Raw genomic sequence first — 23,442 nt, 5'->3', positions numbered from 1 at the left:
AAACAGAAAATTCCTGATATTTACATGTAATGATGATTAAATGGCTGTGAAAAATCTAAGATAACATTTCAATGAGTAAATTTTCACTCAAAATCTTTAATTGTCCATATATCTATTATTATCCTGGCTGACATGAAGGGAATTTCCAGATCACCTACAAAAAGGAATTTGATTCAACAAAAAGTGGCTAACCTGAAGTGTCCCTAATAAAACCAGACAAAGGGTCAAACTTCTAAAGTATACATAAAAAGGACAGATAGGAATGAATGCTTCACAAGTTTCTATTGGTTCAGCTGGAAGGGGTTAAGCACAATATATTGCTTGGTGAGAAACGGTGCTTTTCAAGAACCATATTAATCTTGCAGGTAGGAAAGACTAAAGAGAAAGAAACAGAAAGGGAATAATGACTACATGTTTCTGGGCATATTTACCAGTCATGCTGCTGTCTCTGTTTATTCCATTATGGAGTTTGCAGTGAACAAATGCTGCATCGAATAACCACGATCCAAAGAGATTCAAGATGCTGTTAACTTTTGGTCTCCGAGGGGCAGGCAGCGGCCTGGGTTCTGAACTAGTCTGATTTGGACTTGACAGAGGAGAAGTGGAGGATGCCTGGTGCTGGACTTTCGAGGTGTGAACAGTAGTAACCTACCAGAAGAACACAAGTAAGTGTCCGCAGTCATGAAAAGTTGGAGAAAGTTGAGGACTTGTAAAAGTTATGCTTCACATCAAAACAATGATGAAGGTTCTTACTGCAGTTGTCTTCATGGTGGCCTTGTTCACAGTAACAGCCCGGTGCCTGCGGTTATGTGGTGGTGTGGTATTCACAGCGGTGCTCTGAGGCATACTTAATCTATTCACGGGTGTTGGGGGAGCGCTGTCTGATCTCGGTCGAGAAATGCCTTTTGGAAAAAGAAAAAAAAAAGGTTTTGTTTCTAAGAAAGATGGAGCTGCCCCCTAAGATTCACGTACCTTTTCTTCTGAGTAATAGAACCCTATTTCAGATGGACAGGGAAGCCAGAACAAATGACCACATTTTCAAGCTTCCCTTATAACAGGGGTTGGCCATGTTTAAGCTTAGAAAAGTAGGTGACTACTAGATAGTCTCCCAGAAAATCTTACAAAAGACAAGCAGGTTTCCCTGTCCTTCCTGACTCCTGGAGTAAGCTGCTGGGCTCCTCATGAATAAAGGCCCATCAGGATGTGCACAACAAAATGGACAGCCACCAGACAGAAGGGCCTTGATCCATGACAGTGAGGAGACTACTACAGCAACCACACTGCCTGGCCTGCTTCACACATGTGGAAACAAACTTATGTGTCAACCATGGAGAGCTTAGGCTGTTACATGGCGGCAATCTAATCAGAACAAGTATGTTTTTTCTATTTTTAAAAATTTTAATAAACTTTATTATTCAAAGCAGAGGCAGAGGCAGGCAGATCTCTGTGAGTTCAAGGCCAGCCTGGTTTACAGAGGAAGTTCCAGCACAGCCAGGGCTACGCAGAGAAACCCTGTCTCAAAAAATCAACCAAACAAAAAAAGAAAATTAACCTGAAACCGAAGTCTACACATCTCAGTGACCATTTAGCCATTCTGTACAATCCAGTCTGTAAAAGCCATTCTGTACAATACAATCTCACTGTATTTTACATTTTCACTATCAAACATTTTTGTGCACTTATTCACCACCAAAAACAAAAAAATTCCATGACAGAGGAAAAACCCTCAACTCTATGATACATTTAACACATATACATATCAATTGTTTTAGAAAATGACAGCTATTAAACATCACTCTTTTTCAACAGATTAAAATACACAAAAAGATACTGTTTTTGTGTATCTTCCCTATGAAAAACTAAAAACTGGTTCACAAAAGGTAGTTTACCAATGATATCCATGAAAAAAGTTACTCGAGCATTTTAAACTATTTTTGTGGGTAACTTGTGGAATGAGTTTTGTAATTTACAATCTGTTCTGCAAATTATTTGTGTCTTTTCTCCATCTATCTTAGCTTACTGTCCTTTTCATGGTGTTTTGTTAGATTTACAAAAAGACAGTAGCATTCTAGCTATCACTATTAGCTGAAAATCATTCTTCCTAGATTGTTATTTGCCACGAAGTTTGTTCTTCTTTCTCCAGATTTTCCTAAGAGCTTCCAGCATTAAACAGTGGAATAAAATACCTAAACACAGTTCTTCAAACATCTAAGAAACATACACAAAATTCACCTAAGAATGCATCCACCAGACAGCTGATTCCACGCATGGCACGAAAGAATATCTGAGGCAGATGTTTAAGGCATGGGTACTGGCTCAGCTCCTGCGGCATCCCACTCACACTCAGGAACTGTTCCTGAAACTTGGGGGTTGAGCTTATAATGGCTGGGTTACTCAGATCCACGGGATTACTAGTGAAAAGGAGAAAGAATTAATTACACACTTAGAAATGTCCATAGCAATAAAAATGCATGCAATCCAATTTAAGAATTAGGACTATCACCCACACATGGTGACGCACACCTCTAACCCCATCACTCTGGAGGCAGAGGCAGGCAGATCTGTGAGTTTGAGGCCAGTCTAAGATATTCAGTGAGTTAATTCCAGGACAGCCAGGACTCCAGAGGGTGACTGTCTCAAAAAACAAGAAACAAACAAAACAAGAAAAAAAGAACAGGACTATTTGTGCCTGTTTCTTCGACGAGAAGAGGAAACTGAATTTATTTGATGAGTGAGGGACATGAATGCTTCTCTACAGGCCAGCCTGGTCTACAGAGCAAATTCAAGACAACTCGAGCATTACACAGATAAACCCTCTCAGGAGAAAAAAAAAGAAAAGAGAGAGAGAATATTTTTTTTCTTATGTTTGGAACTAAGTAATAGAAAACTAAAGTCAACAAGAAGTTCACAGAGAAAATTTTAATATAAACATCTATCTTAGCTGAGCTGTGGTGGCGCTTGCCTTTAATCCCAGCACTCACTTGGAAGGCAGAGGCAGGCGGATTTCTGTGAGTTCGAGGCCAGCCTGGTCTACAGAGTGAGTTCCAGGACAGCCAGAGCTACACAGTGAAACCCTGTCTCAAAAAACCAAAAACCAAAACAAAAAAAAAAAAAAAAAAAAAAAAAAACACCAAACAAACAAACCTGTCTGTGTGTTTGGACATACCAACAAGAGCAAGTAAGAATAACACTGGTAAAATCAACGGGAACTGTGGTGTTTTCCAGGAAAAAGATGACACTACCATACTAAACAAGATTCTGTTTATAGTCCACATCGCTTTCAGCCCTCTTCCCAGGAAATCTGCCAATGGACAGTGGCCCCTCCTGAGTAATCCTCACTTAAACAAAGATATAAAACTTATCCAAAGGGAGTCCATCCAAAGGTCTGTGAGAAACTCACGACCACTTTAGCCTAAATAACAAAAGTAATTTGGTCTAATGTATCTCTTTTGGGGAGTCTGAGCAAAGGCAATGCCCCAGTAACCTAAAAGAGCTAGAAGTGGAGCTGCACAGTGTTCACAGCTGTTCACACTGAATCACATACTCCTGAAAGGTACCGGGTTCCAGTGACAGGGAAACAGTCAGCCAGAGATAGTATACATGTATAAGAGAAGTAAGAAAGCTGAGAAAGAGAAGTCTGAGTCTTCTTGATTCAAGAAGACTAAAGATTAAAGGCTTGACTCTGTGTGTGTGTGTGTGTGTGTGTGTGTGTGTGTGTGTGTGTGTGTGTGAGAGAGAGAGAGAGAGAGAGAGACAGAGAGAGAGAGAGAGAGAGAGAGAAACAGACAGACAGACAGACAGACCCAGGTTTCTATTATTTATAAGGAAACAACCCCTGACTAAAATATCAGTGTCATCCCAAGAACAAAGCTAAAGCCTAACAGATCAATTAGGAATGGAGAAATTAGAAAATATTATGGAATAATTTTTTATTTAAAAAAAATTTTTTTTGGAAACAGGGTCTTAACAATGAAGTTATAGAATAGTGTGAAACTCACTACGTAGCCCAAACTGGTTTCAAACTTGTGATGCTCCTGCCTCATATAAGGATATAGCAACATAAAAAAGGCTAGCTTCCCACTATCTTAGCAATGCTTAAAAACAATGATGTAAGAAATATGTAAATTTTATGAAAAAACTACTTCTGTTAGCTATGTAAGAGTCTTAAAAAGAGGACTGCAGCCGGGCGGTGGTGGCGCACGCCTTTAATCCCAGCACTCGGGAGGCAGAGCCAGGCGGATCTCTGTGAGTTCGAGGCCAGCCTGGGCTACCAAGTGAGTCCCAGGAAAGGCGCAAAGCTACACAGAGAAACCCTGTCTCGAAAAACCAAAAAAAAAAAAAAAAAAAAAAGAGGACTGCAGGGTAACTGAGCTTAGCGGCTCAATACCCAGTATTCAGAAAGCTAAGATAAGAATGATAAGTTAAAGGCCAGCCTGAGCTACACAGCAAGGCCCAGTCTCAAAAAGATAAATAATAAAGGAAGTACGTCTCAGTAGTAAACTACATGCTTAGCATGTCAAACCCAAGTTCAATTCCTAGCACCAAATCAACATGATGTTTGAAAAGAGGCTAGAAAGATGGCTCAATGGTCCAAAGTGCATAATGCTCTTCCAGAGGACCTGAGTCTGGTCCCCAGCATCCACATTGTGACTCACAACCTCCTGTAACTCCAGTTCCATAGATGTGATGCTTTCTTTTGCCATTTAAGGATACCCAAATACACAGCATACACTCACACACAGAAATACACACACATACACATAAGTAAAAATATTTTTTTATTCAAAAGTGGATCTTAGATATACCACGGTTCTTATATTTGGTAGAGGCTAGCTATCTTCTACTTTCCTTTTCCTCCTCTGTTCTCTTTCTGAAATTTTTATTTCATTGAGCCAGTGAGATGGTTGTGGGATAAAGCACTTGCCACTCACTGGATGACGCAAACACGATGGCTTACGTTCAATCTACAGAATCCATGTCAAGGAGGAGAGAGGCAACTTTACAAGGTTGGCTCTGGGGCTTCACACATGTGCCATGGCACAGGTATCTGCATACACACACACACACACACACACACATCTTAATACACACACACTAAATAAATGTCATTTTTAAAAAAAGAAATAGCAGGAGGGGAGGGAGATTTACTCTTCAGTGAAATTTAAGGTTTATTTTTCAGTGAAATTTTAAACAAAGCTGCTAGAAAGCACTGAGATCAAGACTGATGAACCAGTACTGACAGAGAAGAGCATGGCATGGTGACATGGTCTCTAAAGAATGTGACAAAAGTCCTGGGAGAGACACCATCATCTAAGATGCAGCAACAAGCAAGAAAACAAATTTCTAGAGAGAGTTCCAAGAACAGCTGAGGGAACAGAGAGAGCAGGAGACATACACTGCAGATATGCATCACAATGGAGACGTGTATGTGTCCATTCAGCTCCCTCCAATGGACTGTACTTAGCACTCACATGCTGCATTCCAACAGAAGCAGTGTGGCTCTTGCCCTAAGACACTTATTGGGTAAAGAACACATGAAATAACATGACAATACCTTAACATGTGCAAAAATCGAAACCATGTTTGTGCAACACACTCATTGTCCATTTCTGGAGGGATCAGATTGGCATCTTCATCAGGAACTTTAAACGGAGGAAATGAAGGGCCATATGTAAAGCGGAGCAATCTGGAAAACAGAGCCACACACCACTAAGTCCATTTCTCTCTTTCAGGTTCTTGTTTTGTTTTTGTTTTGATGGTATGGAGAACTGAACCTAGCTCCAACATTCTAGGCAAGCACTCTACCACTGAGCTATTTTAATTTAATTCAATCCCAGCCCATTTTAATTTTTTATTTTGAGACAGATAAGATCTCACTCAATTGCAGAAGCTAGCCATGAACTTCTGATCCTACTGTCTCTTCCTGATTAACAAAGGGATAGTCCTATACCATCAGGTCCAGCTACCATGTCCATTATTAACAAAATTAAACATATATTCAACCGTTATATGAGAAAATAGATTAAACATACCTTAGCAAAGTGAAAAAGCTGTATGAAAACCCTGATTTGTAAAAATGATAAACCGCAAGGGATTTCCAGCTTTTAAAAGATCATTTAAACTTTTATCTGAAATATTCACACTAAGTTAACTTATTATTTATATTACTTGCAAGTAATAAACTATGTATGTTTGTTATTGTACCTATATAGTTATATCATTAAACATGGAAGTAGTACATAAATTATTTCTTTCCTGTTGTTTTGTTTGGATGGTAGTGGCTTTTGTGTTTGTCTGTTTTGAGATAGGGTCTTACTATGTAGCTCTGGTTGGCATGGAACTCACTATATAGACCAGGCTGGACTCAAACTCAAGAGATCTGCCTGCTCCTTCCTCCTGAATGCTGGGATTAACGGTGTGTGTTATCACACTCAGCATTCTATTATTTTTAAAAAATGAATATCACTGTAAATCCTTCAATAAACTAAGGTATAATTTATTCACAACAATTTCACATGAAGTTCAGAATTTAGTATTTATATGTTTAGAATACAGTACATTTTTATGATGTACCATAAAAGCTAACTAAATTCAACAATTTAGTTATTTACTTAATAGTAATATTCTACATGTATTAGGACTTTTCAAAGCCATTTGACTCAATTACTCTGTATCTAAGGATTTTATCTTAATAAAACACCAAAATATGTATAAAACTGTATAAAGTATTCCTTCAACAAAATTTCTAAAGTAAAAAAAAAAACTCAGAACAGCATATTTATCAAAATAGAAATTATTAAATTATCTAAGACTATAAAGCTAACTAAAAATGCAACCTCAAAAATTATTTACAAATAAATACAGGTAATTAAAATGACTTGAATAGGGTATCAAATAAAAAATAGGTTACTATACTATCTCAAACTGGTTTTTTGTTTTGTTTTGTTTTTAATAATTTATTTGTTTATATTTATATGCATTGGTGTTTTTATCTACATGTATGTCTGAGAATGTTGAGCCCTTGGAACTGGAGTTAGACAGTTGTAGGCTGCCATGTAGGTGCTGGGAATTGAACCCAGTCCTTTGGAAGAGCAGCCAGTGCTCTTAACTGCTGAGCCATCTCTCCAGCACCGTTTTGTTTTTAATAAAAGGGAACTAGATAGGGGAATACATTAAAAAACATTTCCGTACATTTAAAAACTTTTTTATTTTGGGGGGTTTTTTGTTTGTTTGTTTGTTTGTTTCGAGACAGAATTTCTCTGTGTAGCTTTGGAGCCTGTCCTGGAACTCACTCTGTAGACCAGGCTGGCCTCGAACTCAAAGAGATCCACCTGCCTCTGCCTCCCGAGTGCTGGAATTAAAGGCATGTGCCACCACCACCTGGCTTAAAAACATTTTGAAGTGATGGGATGTTTCTTTCACTCCATTTTCCAATTTTTCCATTATCAGTACGTATTGCTTTTGCATCAAAACTAATTAAAAGGAAAGGTGCAAAGCTACACAGAGAAACCCTGTCTCGAAAAAACAAAAAACAAAAAAAAAAAAACAAAAAAAAAAAAAACTAATTAAAAGAAGACACAGTATTAGCCATCACCATGACCTAACACAATGTGGGGGTCAGAGAACAACTCTGGAATCTGTTCTCTCCTTTCACCTTTTACATGGGTTTTGGGGATTAAACTCATGGTTGTGAGGCATGGCAAGTGCCTATACCATGAGCCATCTCCCTGAGTTCTTTATTTCTTTTAAGTTGGCTTAGTCTATAAAGTACAATAATGATAAGTCCAAGCTTTTCAAAATACATTCCATGAACCCCATAAAGACACAGAACCAGAGAAAAGTTGCCCCAAGGTCAGAGGGATGAGGAAGACAACGACCTACCTGGAAGTGAGTGCACAGATGACCTTGCTCCACTGCTCCACCACTGCAGGGTGGTGCCTCCAGTTAGCCACCATCTCCTTGGCTGTCTTCCAATAAGGAGGTGTTGGGAAGCACCGGGTGCAAGCTAGTAACCAAACTTCAAAGAGAACACCAATCAGCTTCTCTGCTAGATTCTCAGCAATGCCACCTAGCCAATGAAAAGAAACATATCTTTGGCATACTCATTTCTAAAACACTCTTTCATTCATTGTATGGGAAAATGATCAAAAATTAAATAGTTGTAATGTTAATATCAATTTTTCTAATAACTAAATTGAGAAGCTTAGGAGCAAGCTCCTATGAAGGAATCACAGAGAACATCAATGATTACTTGTTGAGAATTTTCAAACTGTCCTGCTAATTTTTAGTGCAGATCTTAAGGTTCCAGCTAAGGGAAAAGGAAAAGGAGAAAAGAACAGAAAAAGGAGAAAGGAAAAGATGAATGCCAACAATAAGTGACCACTAGAAGTCACCTTCCGTGCCAAGCAGTTCACACATGACCTCACAAAATCTTCTCATTTATTTCTGCAGGACAGGTATTTGTAAATACCTATTAGCTTTTTGTTTAAAGACACAGTCCTGTAACATAACTCAAGTTAACCTGGAACTTAACTATGTGGCAAAGGGTAACCCCGAACTTCCAATCTTTCTGCTCCCACCTCTCCAGTGTTGGGGTTATAGGTGTGAGCCACCATGCCAGTATGTCCCCATTCCATACAGCTAATGAAAAAGGAATCAGAAAAAATACCAAGGTCTTCCTGACTCCAAAGTTTGCAACAAAATGCTCCAGGTGCTTAAAGCTGCCCCTGAGTGGAGAAAGACAAAAGGAAAGCTAAGCTATGGCACCAGGCAAGGGCAAACTTTAAACAGAATGCAGAGCTATCCTTCTAGTCAAAGTCCTGAAACCAAAGGGGCAGTGGACTTCATCTGCACAGCTCAAGAAAGTAAAGTTAGGACTAGAAGGAAAAGTAATTAGAATGCACATAACAAACTAGCAAAATCAAAGTTCCAATAATAAAGAGCCCAAAGAGGGGGAAAGTTGCCTGACTCACACTTCTGAGATCAGTCACTGGCATGGGGAACCAACAGCAGAAAGCCAATGAATCAGTGCTGTGACTGGCAAGCTACTGTCAATACCAGATCATATTCCTATCGGGTCCTTTCCCTCATTACAATTCCTCGATTCCTTCTAAACATTTTCTTGGTCACTGCATCTATCTGACAACACAAGCATGCTAACTTATGTTAGTAGAGAGAATATAAAGAGAATAAGAACAACAGAACCTGGAACTCGAATATCAACTTATAGTTTATGTATACTCTGCTTTAATGTACAAAGCAGGGCTTCTGAAATGCTGCAAAATTACATAAAATTAGAGGCTTTTAATGGCTAGCTAATAAATGTCATACTTCAAACCAAACACCTTAAGACTTTGGAGGTTTTATTTGCCAAACAAGATGTTTTCTGGGCTGGGGGTAAAGCTCAGTCTCAGTGGTTAAGTGCTTGTCCAGCATGGACAAGGCCCTGGGCCATTTCTTTAAGTACCTCAAAGGGGACAAAAACAAAAACAAAAGGCACCTCACTATCATCACTATCAAGCATTTAGACTCTACTTTGATAAGAACTTTTTCATCCAGTACATTATCTGCAGAACCTAATTTAGCATTTTCTGTTACTATAGAGGCTCCATACTACTGCACAAAAAAGCTGTTGTTCCTATCCTTCTCCAATATGCTTAATTACAAATCCTTCTCTATATTAGCAAAATAATCACTAAAGGTAAAATAACCTAGACACATACATTCAAACTCTCTCTCTTTTTTTTTTTTTTTTCAAGACAGGGTTTTTCTGTGTAGCCGTAGCTGTCCTGGAACTCACTTTGTAGATCAGGCTGGCCTGAAACTCAAGAGATCTACCTCCCAAGTGCTGGGATTAAAGGTGTGTGCTACCACACCCAGCCCATATTGTGTCTTTCCAGTATAAACTGGTAACTTTGGTTTGTCAACAGTATTACCAAAATTTAAAAATTGTACTGATTCTATCACTCACTGAGTTTAAATGTGAACTATATTTTGAGTACAGAAATATAAGGGGGAAAACTTCATTAACAAACCTTGAACAGTTGGTGGGGCCAGAAGTATGTCATTAATTTGCAGAAGAAACAACAGTAAGACTTCCCAGGTTTCTCGAGCCATGATGGATGACTCACGGGCCAGTTTCTGAATGGCTCTCAGAACCTGTAAGCATAGTCGGATCTGACTGGAGCCCTGTTCCTGTCTGAAGAAGACAGACAGATATCACTGACAGGCCTGGAAGAGAGACAGCAACAGCCAAAGAACAGGAAACTTACTGACGCAGAACAGTGGTCCAATGACATTACCTAAGCATCAGTGGGCGGGGCTAAGCACAACTCTCCTCAGTGTACAGCTAGTTCCCCCACTATTCAGTTCAGCACCCTGAGATCTCTACCTACCTCTCCTGTGAGAAATTAGCTTCTGTGAGAAAGAGAAAACTAGAATGTAGACTTCACCTCTGAATTTTCTTTTTGAAATGTGTCTGGCACATAACAGCAGATACTCAACTAGTTTCTGCTAGATGAGTACATACCTAGTTACCTTTGCTCTTCACATTGGAGCAGAAAAGCCCTTATATATTCTTTTTCAATTTTCTGAAACACACATTTACAAGAATTCTTCAAGTTTTTACAGTTTTCACAGTCACCTTAAAGCTGACATCTGTTACAAGGCCCAATGGAGTTTCTAAAATTGACAAGCCATGTCAGCATTTCCTCAAAGAAGAGGATCTCTACTATTGCTCTAATAAAAACACAGGCATTCCAAAGGGATCCAAGGGTTCCTCAAACAACAGCTGCAAAATTCTCTTTAGTTAGTAGAACATTTTTGCTCCTTAAGAGAAGACTTGCTAAGTGGAGTGGTGCACGCCTTCAATATTAACACTTGGGAGGCAGAGGCAAGTGGATCTCGATGAGTTCAAGGCCAGCCTGGTCTACAGAGCGAGTTCCAGGACAGCCAGGGCTACACATAGTAAGACCCTGTCTTGAAAGGGGGCGAGAGGAGGAAGAAAACGGCGACTATTCCACAAAATGGGGCAGAAGAGAAAACCAGAGATCCAGGGATTAGCTCTTGCCTCACTTTCCAAGATGCCCCACCTGAGAATTTCAAGAATGGCTTTAATGACTGGTGAGCTGGCCTCCAGTTTTCTCATGATAAACCCAACACAATACTAATGTAAACCCTAAAGTCAAGTTTCTATAAATTGTGACTTGACACAAAGAGCTGGAGTGTCCTGAAAAAAATGTCAGCAAGTCATCTACTCCCCAAACTCCTGAAAACTGGACCCTACCTTAAAGTTGCAGACTTATGACACAATTAAATAACTAAATCTCCCCTAGAGAAGTCAAAGCTGGGCCAGAGAGATGGCTCAATAGGCAAGATCACCCACAGTAGAATCATAGAAGGACCTAAGCTCGAACCCCAGGACCTAAGTTTAACTCCCTAGAACACACATAAAAAGCTGGGCATGGCTGTGCATACCTGAAACCCCAATATTGTAGGGTGGAGACAGTGGATTCTGGAAGCTCACTAGCCAGGCAACTTAGCTGAAATGGCAAGCTTCTCATTCTTAAAAGGCCCTGTCTCAACGGAATAAGGCACAGAGCAATAGGAGAAGACATCAATTTCCTCCTCTGACCTCTGGAAGTGGGTGCACCCACACTCATGCATGCATCACACAGACACACACATGGAGAGAGAAGTGTCCATCCCACATTCATCTAGAGGTGAAGCTAGTTACAAACTGCCATAGACAACTTGACTAACACTTGCCTTTGTAGCACTCTATTTTTTATGTATTTATTGTTATATAGGCATTCTGCCTGCAGGTTATGTCTGTGTACCAGGTATGTACATTGCCCAGAGGCCAGAAGAACACATTAGATCCCCTGGACTGGAGTTCCAGATGGTTATGAGCCACCATGTGGAGTGGTAGGAATCAAACCCAGGTTCTCTAGAAGAACAGCCAGTGTACTTAACTGCTGGGCCATCTCCCCAGTTGCCTCTGTAAGTAAAGTACTTGTTTCCTTAAATTTAGGAGTCTATGGCCACTTTTCTGCTCTACCACAGAGCTGAGGAGTTGTAACACCATATGGCCTGTAATATAGGAAACATTTACTAGCTTGTTTTAAAAATATATATATACATATATATATGTGTGTGTGTATATATGTATATATGTATATATATATATTGTGGACCACTGCTTTAGGAGACATGTACACATGAATGGGGGGAGGGGACAGGAAGAAATTGCATTTCTTAAAGATACTCCATTTCTTTTCTTCTTCTTTTTCTTTTTGGTTTTTCAAGACAGGGCTGCTCTGTGTAACCCTGGCTATCCCCTGGAACTCGCTCTGTACACCAGTGTAGACCAGGCAAACTCACGGAGATCTGCCTGCCTCTGCTTCCTGAGTGCTGGGATTAAAGGCGTGTACCACGCCCGGCTGATACTCCATTTCTTATAGTGCAGTGTATCTAAGCAATTAAAAGTCCAATCAACTTCAACAGATAGTACATTCTTCACTCAATTATGAAAAAATATCAGACTAATGGACAAGAGAAAGCCATATTTACTTAATCTCTAGCAAAAGGTAAAGGCAGTTTCCTGTATTTTGAGAGTCAGTTTGATATAAAAACAACTAATTAAGTAAGCTCTGATGACAATTTGATGAACTATTTAAATTTAAACTGAAACTTCTAGTAACTGAAGACTAGATCAGAAGTCCCAATATATAGCATTGAAAATATTCACCTAATCTTCATATACTATCACTGGCCAAGAGAACTCTAACACTTAAATTCACTGACCTGTACACACACACACACACACACACACAAGCACACACACACACACACACACACACACACACTTCTGAGGAATAAGCTAATCAAATAGTAAAAAAATTACAGTCATACTTTTCAAGAGAAAAAAGTAAAAACAAAAGCACATTTTATTCAAATGCCATTACTGTTTTTTCAGTGATACAAACTGAGCATTAAAAGATGGTAAAGAGAAAGAGATGAAAGAGATATAGTGACCTTTCAAACATGATCATTTCATACACACAGGGAAAAAATAATATAAATCAATCTTCTGACAACATGGCAAGAAAAATTAAAACTATACCACTTTAGAGACGTGGTTTCAATTTAAGATCAACAAACATTTAATCTGTACCTAAGGCCAATACTACATTATACTTAGTGTAGATGCCCCCAAATACAGAAAGCTAGCTGAGTTCCTGTCTTCAAGTTGGTTAGATGGAAAATGAAACAGAACAAGTTAAAGGACATGGAACAAAACAATGAGAGATAAGAGAGTAAAATGGGAAGTACCAAGCAAATTCCAAGGAGGTGTGATCATAGAGGGTTTGTGTGGTCATATAAGACTTCGAAGACAGATTTCACTGGTAACCAGGAAGAGTGAGTTAGACAGCCAAGCAATAGACAGGGGAGAAAAAAAATGACATAAGGACAGGTGAAGACAGGAAAGAGCCTTAAGGGGACTTAGGGGAATGTTTTACGAGTCTGACTGAAGAGCAGGACTCATACAAACTTAGCAGTGGCTAGTAAAGTTAGGCCAGAAGGTCCCAGATGGCACTTTGTATGGGGGATATCTGACCCATAAAACAGAGTTCTACAGACCTCTCTTTTTCAATTTGGATTTTCTAAAACAAAAACTTCCTTCTAAATTTACAAAGTTAAAAATTTAGAGCTGGTTTTTGAGTAATTCAAAGTCCTTCACCATCAGACAGACTGAAAGCTCTAGCAAAAACTTTTCCATGAGGAGACGAGCCCCATGGCCTCTTTCACAAACACAAAACAGCCGAAAACACTCTCATAAACTGGTGGGGAACTACTGCTTTTTTCTTCTACACATGCGTTTCTCTGTTTCTCAAAGATCTGCCATAAAGATACATGCTGTGGATATCGTTCTGTATACATAAAACACTGATTGGCCAGTGGCCAGGCAGGAAGTATAGGTGGGACAAAGAGAGAGGAGAATTCTGGGAAGCGGAAGGCTGAGGGAGACACTGCCAGCCGCCACCATGACAAGCAGCATGTGAAGATGCCGGTAAGCCACGAGCCATGTGACAAGGTATAGATTTATAGAAATGGATTAATTTAAGATATAAGAACAGTTAGCAAGAAGCCTGCCACGGCCATACAGTTTGTAAGCAATATAAGTCTCTGTGTTTACTTGGTTGGGTCTGAGCGGCTGTGGGACTGGTGGGTGACAGAGATTTGTCCTGACTGTGGGCCAGGCTGGAAAACTCTAGCTACAGATACATACATTTCTCGGTGACGCTAAGGATGGAAGCCATAGCACTTGGGTATACAGGTAAATAGTCTGGCTAAGCTATAGTGTTAGACTCAAAGTGTAACATTCTTTTGTTGTTGTTGTTGTTGTTTGTTTGTTTTTTGAAACAGGGTCTCTCTATGTAGCCCAGGCAATCCTGGAACTCACTATATAGACCAGGCTAGCCTCATGAGTCTTAGGATTAAATGCATGAGCCATCACATAGGGCTAGAATGTAAAATTCTTAAAAATTAGGAAAAAAAATATTAAGTAAGATAAATAACTTGCATTTTGGCATTTAACACCTTTGCCTCAGAAGATGGAGAAGGAATTAATAACAAACTTTCAAGGGTAATCTTTTGGTTTACCATAAACGTCTGTAACTTCTAGTTTGCTCACCAGGTGTTGGGGCACACAGGTTTAATCCCAGCATTTGGAGGCATAAGCATGTAAATCTCTATGAGTTCAAGGCCAGCCTCGCCTACATACTAAATTTCAGGCTAGTGATATACAGTGAGACTTTATCTTAAAAAAAAATATCCAATTTCTTTATTTCTTCTTCTTTTTAGTTAGGTTGCTTTTTTAAAGGAGATTTTAAATTTTGTTTCAAACTTTTAATTTTTACACTTGTATATGTGTGTGTGGGAGGTGTGAACATACTCATGCCACGTCACGCATGTGAAAGTCAGGGGCAACTGGCAGCAGTCAGTTCTCTCCTTCTTCCATGTAGACTCCAAGAACTGAACTCAGGTCAACAGGCTTGGTGACAAGCATCTTTACCCCCCGATCTATCTCACCGGTCTTTTTGGGTTTCTTTGAGACAGGGTCACATGATATATTCAGGTTTGCCTTCAACTCCTTCTATAGAAAGGCTATCTTCAACTCCTGATCTTGACTCCACCTCTAAAGTGATGGGATTATAGGCATGAGCTGTTTGCTTAATTCTATGCCTTTATACACTACAGGATTATTTTAAGGTAAGAACAGTTCCTTGGGTGTACATGGAGACAAGAATTATGATATACAAAAATATACACAAGTTGAGTGGTTTTTTTGGTAATATTTAATTGGTGTGCATGTGTATGCACATGTACCATGGGGCACACGTGGAGGTCAAAAGACATCCACAAGTGTACCCCTCTCCTTCTACCATATAAGTCCCATAGATCAAACTCTGATCAATGAATGGTTTAGTGGCCAGCACCTTTAACCACTGAGCCATCATGCAAGGGCCCCCTTCCCCCACAAAAAAAGTTTAACAAGGGAAGGAAATATGTCACCATCACCATATTTTAATATCCAACATCTACAGAGTTCAGAAACAAGGCCAAAAAGTATTCAAAATAAAGATACATCTATTAAAAAAAAATGTGGCAAATCCAAGAGTGGTAGAACACACCTATAATCTCAGAACTCAAAAGGCTAAGACAGGAGGATTATAAATTTGGGTCAACATAGGCTACATAGAAAGTTCAAGACCAGTCTGGGCTACACAATGAGATGCTATCTCGAAAGACAAACAAAAATCAACTGGCAAATATTACATAACCCTGTAAGCCTATCTCTTTTAGTCATATTAATAGAATCTATAAGTAAATGACTAATGTTCAAAGAACTAACAATAAAATCAGCGTCTATTTAATAAAGTAACATTTATAAATACTTTATTATGATATTGATAATGACCAGATAGGTATAACTTACCTTGGTACAAAAAGATTTTGTAGGTGTTTTAATATACTTTGAACATATAGATTAGGCTCTTTAGTAACTGGTAATGGAATAGAATCTTTGGGCAATACCAAAGCCATAATCCAATCTGTATATACATCAACACAATATTTTACAGTCTCTCCATCCAATGGAAGGGTCAGCCCATAGCAAATTACTTCCATGGTCCATTTTACCTAAGAAAAAAAAAACATTCACAAAGATTATAGATCTTTATCTGTATTTCACTAGACTAATTTAAAATACAACATCTCCTAATACCCAGATGCTTTAAGTTGAAGATATAGTCATCTCAACATACACATCAAATTTACTCTAGACACATACTTTCTATGTATTTATTAGACAGATTCATGTCGTATTTGCCACGCAAATTTCAGGAGAAATTAAATTCATTATTTTTAAATTTTAAGCCAATGCATGCTTTTACCCTTTCGATATCATTACCATTCACTTTGTGAAATGATTCTTTCAATTTTCTACAGATACCAGGAATATAAAAATAGAAAATGTAGGATTTTTAATCTGCTTAACTTGCATATGTAAATATGTATCATTTAAGAAATCAAATATATAAATTCAATTACATTCCATCTTCAGATTATGCAATAGGAACAAATGACAGGAAGGAAGATGAATCGTTCAACTTATACAACTTGTTTTCTCTGTCAAAAAATCTAACACTAAAATGGACAGATGAGAACACACACAGGTGAAGAGGGACTGAATGGGTAAGGTCTTAACTAGGCATCTAGCCGCACTTAAACTGACCACCTGAAATACTTATTTGTGCTGCAAGAAATAAGATGCTAAAAGAAAGGAAAAATCTCCCAATTTAGAAAAGAAAATGAAACTATATTTTTATATATTAAAATATATAAAACTATATTATTTTAAGCCTAGAAAGTTGAAGTGAATTCTAGACAAAAATATGGACAAATACTAAGCAGACGATCAATAAACACTTAACAAAAGGGATGTATGATCACTGACAACAAGGCTGCTCAAAAAGATCACATCAAGCCAGATAAACTCCATTCCTTTACTAACAATCTTATTTTGAAGAGAGCGACAACTGTATAATCATTGCAGTTAAAACAGTACCTTCATAAATGTCACCACAATAACCCCAGCATAACAGGGTAAACTGGCCTGATTTTATACATCAGAAAAATAAAATTTAGCATGTTTAAGTAATTCAGCCCACCACTGGTTTATAAATAGTGAAGCTGAAGACGAACCTTGTCTTCCAATGATAAACACGAACCGTTTTCCAACCACAGTTTTGAAGTATCTCACCAATCCATTAACGGGTGTTTCTGGCATAGGGTTATCCAATGGGCTGCAGAATGGCCAAATTTATAAGTGGCCAAAATACCACCCAAGACAGTAACAGGATGAAGGTTCTGAAATTATTTGGGGAAATGATGCCACTGGCTTGCCAAAAGCCATACCAAATTCCAGTTGTCTGCTGTTTTGTGGTGTAGGGATTAAAGCCAGGGCCTAAGCACAGCAGGGAAGCACTCTACTTCCGAGCTATACCATCAGCCTACCTTGCCAAAATTTTTATTTAGGTGATTGGTGCTGCATGCCTGTAACCCCAGCACTCATGATGCTAAAGCAGGGAGATCTCAAGCTCAAGGCAGCCTGAGCTACACACTGAGTCCAAGATAGCCTGAACTAAACAGAAAGATCCTATCTCAAAATAATAATAATAAATAATAATGGGCAACCATGTGTAAACATCATGACGACAAAAAGGACAGTCAGCTTGCAAGATAGAATTCAGGATTCAAAAATACTTTAAAGGCTTGCTAAATTTGAATCTGATGAGATAAATACATATATGGAGGTATAGGATAGGTGGAACTGGAACAAGATCTTGCTAGATGGCCCTGGCTATCTGACACTCAGGATCCTCTTGCCTAAGCCTGCCAAAGGCTGAGACTTCAGGCGCATGCCACTATACCAAGCTTATATTAAATGTCTTTGGCTCAAAAACAACTACAAAAGGCTAAAGGTAGGCAATTTACGGTTAGCAGTGATAAATACTGAAGAAAACTGTAACCACGGTGAAACTGACAAATTCAGAGCAGAGAGTGTTGGATGTTAAGCCACATTATGAGAACAAAGCGTGGACGTGTTCATATATACATGGGTATATGCATGTGTGCCTATGCCTGCATGTAGAAGACAAAGGTGTAGCACAAATCTTAAAAGGTCTTATTAATAAAAACAAACCCAGTGCCAGTTATTGGGGTGAATGCTGGAAGATCAGAGAAGAGAATAAGCCACAGCTAACCTCACCTTGCCAATTCCTCAGCTGATCCTGTTTCCTCAGACTGGAAGCCTCTGAGTCCTCATCCAGAATGAATCTCAGCTGAACTGCTGCTAAAAACCTAAAAGTTTAACTAGGCTCTAATTCCTGGTCCTTACGCCTTATATACCTTTCTGCTTCCTGTCATCACTTCCTAGGATTAAAGGCGTGTGTCACCATGCCTGGCTGTTTCCAGTGTGGCTTTGAACACACAGAGATCTGGATGGATCTTTCTTTGCCTTCGGAATGCTAGGATTAAAGGTGTGTGTGCCACCATTTTCTGGCCTCTGTTTCTAGTGGCTTTCTGTTCTCTGACCCCAGATAAGTTTATTAGCGTGCACAATATATTGGGGAACACAATATCACCATACAGAGGTCTACATCAGGTGTTACTGCTCAGGTGCTGTCCACCTTGTTTGTTGAGACAAGGTGTGTCACTGACCTGGGGCTTGCCTTTAACTTAGGTTGGCTGGCCAGTGAGCCCCAGGAACCCTCCTGTCTCTTCGTCCCCAGTGCTGGAATGAAAGTGATTAAAGTTCATGCCACTATGCTGGTTTTTTTGTTTGTTTGTTTGTATTTACATGGTTCCCCACCCCCACCCCCAGCCTGGCAGGGTCCCACTATGTAGCCCTGGCTGGCCTAGAACTTTCTACGTAGACCAGACTGGCCTCAAACTCAAAGATCTGCAAGCCTCTGCCTCTGGCATGCTGGAATTAAAATTAAAAGTGTGTGCTGCCATGCCCAGCTTGCATGGGTTCTAAGAATTAAACTTAGATCTCTACGCTCTACAGCAAGCACTTTACCAACTAAGATCTCAAGTTCAAGGCAGTCTGAGCTACACAGTCATCTCCACAGCCCGAGAAAGGAATCTTAAAAGGAGCTACAGGTTCCTAATAATTAGATGAAAGAAAAAAGACAAGTTATCTTTGGCAATAATGTCAAAGTAGTTTAAAGGGAAAGTACCCATGATGGCTCAGTGGGTAAAACCATCTGCTGCTCATCTATAGCCTGAGTTTGATTCTGAGAACCAAAAGTGGGAGAACTGACTTCCAAAAGCTGTCCTTTGATCTCCATATGGTCATCAAGGCACACATGCCCCCCGCCCCCCATGCCTCCCCTCACAATAATAAATAAAATTTGAAAAACAGTACCTTCTCATCATCTCCTGAAGGCAGTAAAGACAATAACCAAGGGCTACACTAGATCACTTTCTATCTACATGACATTTCATCTAAGAAGGCAGCAAGGGACCATAACTAAAGTCAGAGCAGAGTGTCAGGGCTTATGAGGGTCCTCAGAGGACGCTAGGGTACTCTAACGAGAAAACTACAAAGACTGAAGGATTTCAATCTTTGGCCATCGGAGGATAAACAACCTGCCTCTGGAGCTGAAAGCTGATTCAGTTTCAGCTAAGTCTGATATTCCATGAATGATCAAAAGTAAGAAGAGCTAGGTAGGCATGCTGCCTCATACCTGTAATCCCAACACTTGAGAGGCTGAGACTGGAGAATGACTATTGGGGGGACGGGGGACGGGACACGGTAAGCAAGCCTGTGGAGCATTTTCTTAATTAGTGACTGATGGGGGAGGGCCACTTCTGGGGTGGTGCCACTTCTGGGCTGGTGATTCTGGGTTCTGTAAGGAAGCAGGCAGAGCTAGCCATAATGAGCAAGCCAGTAAGCAGCATTCTTCCACGGACTCTGCATCAGTTCCTGCCTCCAGGTTCCTGCCCTATTTGAGTTCCTGCCTTGGTTTTCCTCAATGGACTGTGGTGCTGGATACGCAAGACAAATAAACTCTTTCCTCCCCAGGCTGTTTTTGGTTATGGTGTTTCATCACAACAATAATATCCCTAACCAGACAGGGATTTCAAACAGAAACAGACATCTGAAGACTGAGCCTAATGCTTAAGGGTCTGACACATGAATCTCTGTCTTGACTACTTAGCTCACATGGAGAACTAGGTGTAGCAATGAGAAATGTCAGCAGCAAAAAGGTACAACCCTTCTTTATATCTCCCATGAGCTCCAAGCCCCAGCATACAACCCAAATGAGATAAAAGGTAGAACTCTCACTACATCAGGCAGCAATCTATTAAAAAGTCAGCATAGTAACAGTGCATACTGCTCCTGCAGAGAACCCAAGTTTGATTCCCATCAACCATGTCCTATTTAGCTCACAACTGCCCCTAACTCCAGCTGCAGAGAGATCCAACAGCACTGGCTTCCACAGGCACCTGCATTCATTTGCACATACTCACACACAGACTTACGTACATATACAAAATTAAAAATAATAAATAAAATAATAAATAAAATAAAAAATAAACCTTTGTTAAAATATAACATGTGCCAGACGGTGGTGGCACACGCCTTTAATCCCAGCACTCGGGAGGCAGAGCCAGGAGGATCTCTGTGAGTTCGAGGCCAGCCTGGTCTATAGAGTAAGATCCAGGACAGACACCAAAACTACACAGAGAAACCCTATCTCGAAAAACTAAAAAAATAATAATAATAATAATAATAATAATAATAATAATAATAAAACAATTTTTAACTATTACTTTTTAAAAGGTCAACACTAAATACAATTTTTAGTAAACAATTCATTTTCTTCATACAACAGAAGGAAATGAAGAAACACTTACTTCTTTGTCAGTTTTTAACAAACTCTCACTACCAGCCACTGAAGAGGTACCTAATGCCTGCCCAAGAGGACGGACCACTGCATTCGCCACCTCTCTCCCAACACTCTCTGGATAGCTGTGTAGCACACTGGTATGGCCTTGATCATTCTGAATCACCAAATGCAGTGACCGCCACTCAGAGTACATTGTGCCACTAAAGTACTATCCAAACAGCACCTGGAAAGACAAAACAGACATGCATGTCAAATTATGCTTATTGCTAATACAAAAAAAGTAAGATTTATACTAGGCAACATAATAAAATGGACTATAACACACTGATTCTAAAAAAACATTGTTTCAGAAAAATAAAAAACTGTATCTAGAGGGGCTGAAGAGATGGCTCAGAGGTTAGGAGGGCTTACTGCTCTTCTAGAGGACCTGAGTTCAATTCTCAGCACCTGTATCAGATGGCTCACTTCCTGTAACTCCAGTTCAAGGAAATCCAATGTCCTCTTCTGGCCTCCACAAGCACCTGCATTCCCATGTACATACCTCACACAGACACACACAAGCACGTATAATTAAATATAAATAAATTGTAAAACATATCTAAATGTTTTGAGCTATTGTGAGATCAGGTGACAAGATGGACCCGGAAAGGTAGTTGTATGAGCACCTAGACTATAGAGCCACTCTGCTTCTGAGTGAATTCAAGGCCAGCCTAGGCAATTTAGTAAGACCCTGTCTCAAAAACAATTTTTTTTTAAAAAAAATAAAAGGAGAGACTGGGAATATACACCAGTGACAGAAGACTTGCCTGGAATGCTCAAGGCCCTAGATTCAAAACATTAGTACTGGAAAGAAAAGCAACACAAAAGCCCTCAGAAGCCCTGTAGCAAACTTGAGGAAGAGGCCATTATGCAAAGAAATGGAAAGATAAGATCCAGAAGCTCCATAAGTGAAGACCACTCCCCTTCCACAGTCCTAAGACAGAAAACAAATGGGAGTGCACTAAGGGGCTAAGGGAGATTTATGTGTACACAGTCTCTCAGGTTTTCCTTCAATGTTCTTCACAAATACACATCTACTTCCACAAATTATGTAAGAAAGACTGTCTTTCAGATGTGCAGTTGTCTGGGGCATCGTCTACTCAGAAGACACCCTTGGTGTCACCCATCCCTCTGCCTCTTACAATCTTCCCACCTCCTCTTCTGCACAGCTCCTAGATCCCTGAGGGGAGGGATTTGATGAAGACATACCATTTTGAACTGAGTGTTCCAAAACTCACTCTCTACACATTGTGCAGTTGTGGGTCTCTATCTCCAACTGACAACAGCTTGTAAAGGAAAAATTAGTTTTCTCCAATGCAATCTCACTGGGTATACAAACTACACTTAAGGGGAGGCCCAACATCCAACATAAAAACAAAGCCAATGACATCTATGTGGACTGTTTTGGTCTCATATTGCTTTGTCTGGCATTTTTTATCTTACTGGTCTTTTGCTTGTACATTATAATTTTGGATATTGTGTTTTTATGGGTTCATTTGTGTATCTGTATGTTTCTTACTTTCTCATTTTGTTTTGGGTTTTTTTATTCTGGTTGGTCTCCCCCATCTTTTTTTTTTTTTTTTTTTTTCCCTTTTTTGGTTTTTTGAGACAGGGTCTATCTGTGTAGTTCTGACTGTCCTGGAACTCTGTGGTCCAGGCTGGCCTTGAACTCACAGAGCTCCACCCGCCTCTGCCTCCCCAGTATGAGGACTAAAGGCGTGCACCACCACTGCCCGGCTTATTTCTCTTTGCCTGTTCATTTTCTTTTTCTTTTTCTTTTTCTTTTTTTTTTTTGTTTTTGTTTTTGTTTTTGTTTTTCAAGACAGGGTTTCTCTGTGTAGCTTTGCGCCTTTCCTGGAACTCACTCTGTAGACCAGGCTGGCTTCGAACTCACAGAGATCCGCCTGGCTCTGCCTCCTGAGTGCTGGGATTAAAGGCGTGCGCCACCACCGCCGGCGCCTGTTCATTTTCTAAAGAGAAAAAAAAGGTGTAGAGTTGGATGGGTGGGGAGGGAGATGGTAGAGGGGAAACCATGATCAGAATATACTATGAATTTTCAACTTAAAAAAATACATTCTTATGTCATTAAACTGAAGTAATATTTTCTTTGTCATGCACTATGCCAAAGACATGATTTAATTTCAGTAGCTTTACAGGATATTTTAAAACTGCAAAGAAAATTTCCCCATCATTCATATTAAAATTTTTATTGGCTGTTCTACGTATCTGTCCTTTTATGTAAAATTTATGGACTTTTTCTAATTAAAAAAAGTATAATTAAAACTTGCTAGAAATCTAACTGAAATTGCCTACACACTATGTTGGGGATCAAACCCGGGGCTTTGCACATGTTAGGCAACTCTTCTACCACTGAGTCACAACTCTAGTCCTTGAAATTGCTCAGACCATTTTGTTTGCC

At 39.5% G+C, this 23,442-nt stretch overlaps 1 protein-coding gene across 3 annotated transcripts in view; it reads right to left on the bottom strand.

Annotated features, from left to right (window-relative positions):
• Ralgapb (Ral GTPase activating protein non-catalytic subunit beta) overlaps positions 1 to 23,442 on the bottom strand; it is a 92,390-nt gene that overhangs the window by 59,358 nt on the left and 9,590 nt on the right. For 2 of the 3 annotated variants that reach the window (XM_059261823.1, XM_059261824.1), the window contains exons 2-9: positions 20,992 to 21,207; positions 16,001 to 16,203; positions 10,035 to 10,198; positions 7,882 to 8,068; positions 5,555 to 5,686; positions 2,233 to 2,411; positions 754 to 902; positions 432 to 648 (exon numbers count right to left, since the gene is read on the bottom strand). In XM_059261823.1, coding sequence (XP_059117806.1) covers positions 432 to 648; positions 754 to 902; positions 2,233 to 2,411; positions 5,555 to 5,686; positions 7,882 to 8,068; positions 10,035 to 10,198; positions 16,001 to 16,203; positions 20,992 to 21,177 — 1,417 coding nt within the window. In that variant the 5' untranslated portion in view covers positions 21,178 to 21,207. Of the gene's footprint in view, positions 1 to 431; positions 649 to 753; positions 903 to 2,232; positions 2,412 to 5,554; positions 5,687 to 7,881; positions 8,069 to 10,034; positions 10,231 to 16,000; positions 16,204 to 20,991; positions 21,208 to 23,442 lie in introns of those variants that run through there. The other variant, XM_059261825.1, reaches the window with a different exon arrangement.

This window comes from Peromyscus eremicus, chromosome 4 (assembly GCF_949786415.1).
Source record: "Peromyscus eremicus chromosome 4, PerEre_H2_v1, whole genome shotgun sequence".
Lineage (NCBI taxonomy): Eukaryota > Metazoa > Chordata > Mammalia > Rodentia > Cricetidae > Peromyscus > Peromyscus eremicus.
Note: the sequence above shows the minus strand (reverse complement) of the source record. Positions and strands in the feature narration are given on the sequence as shown.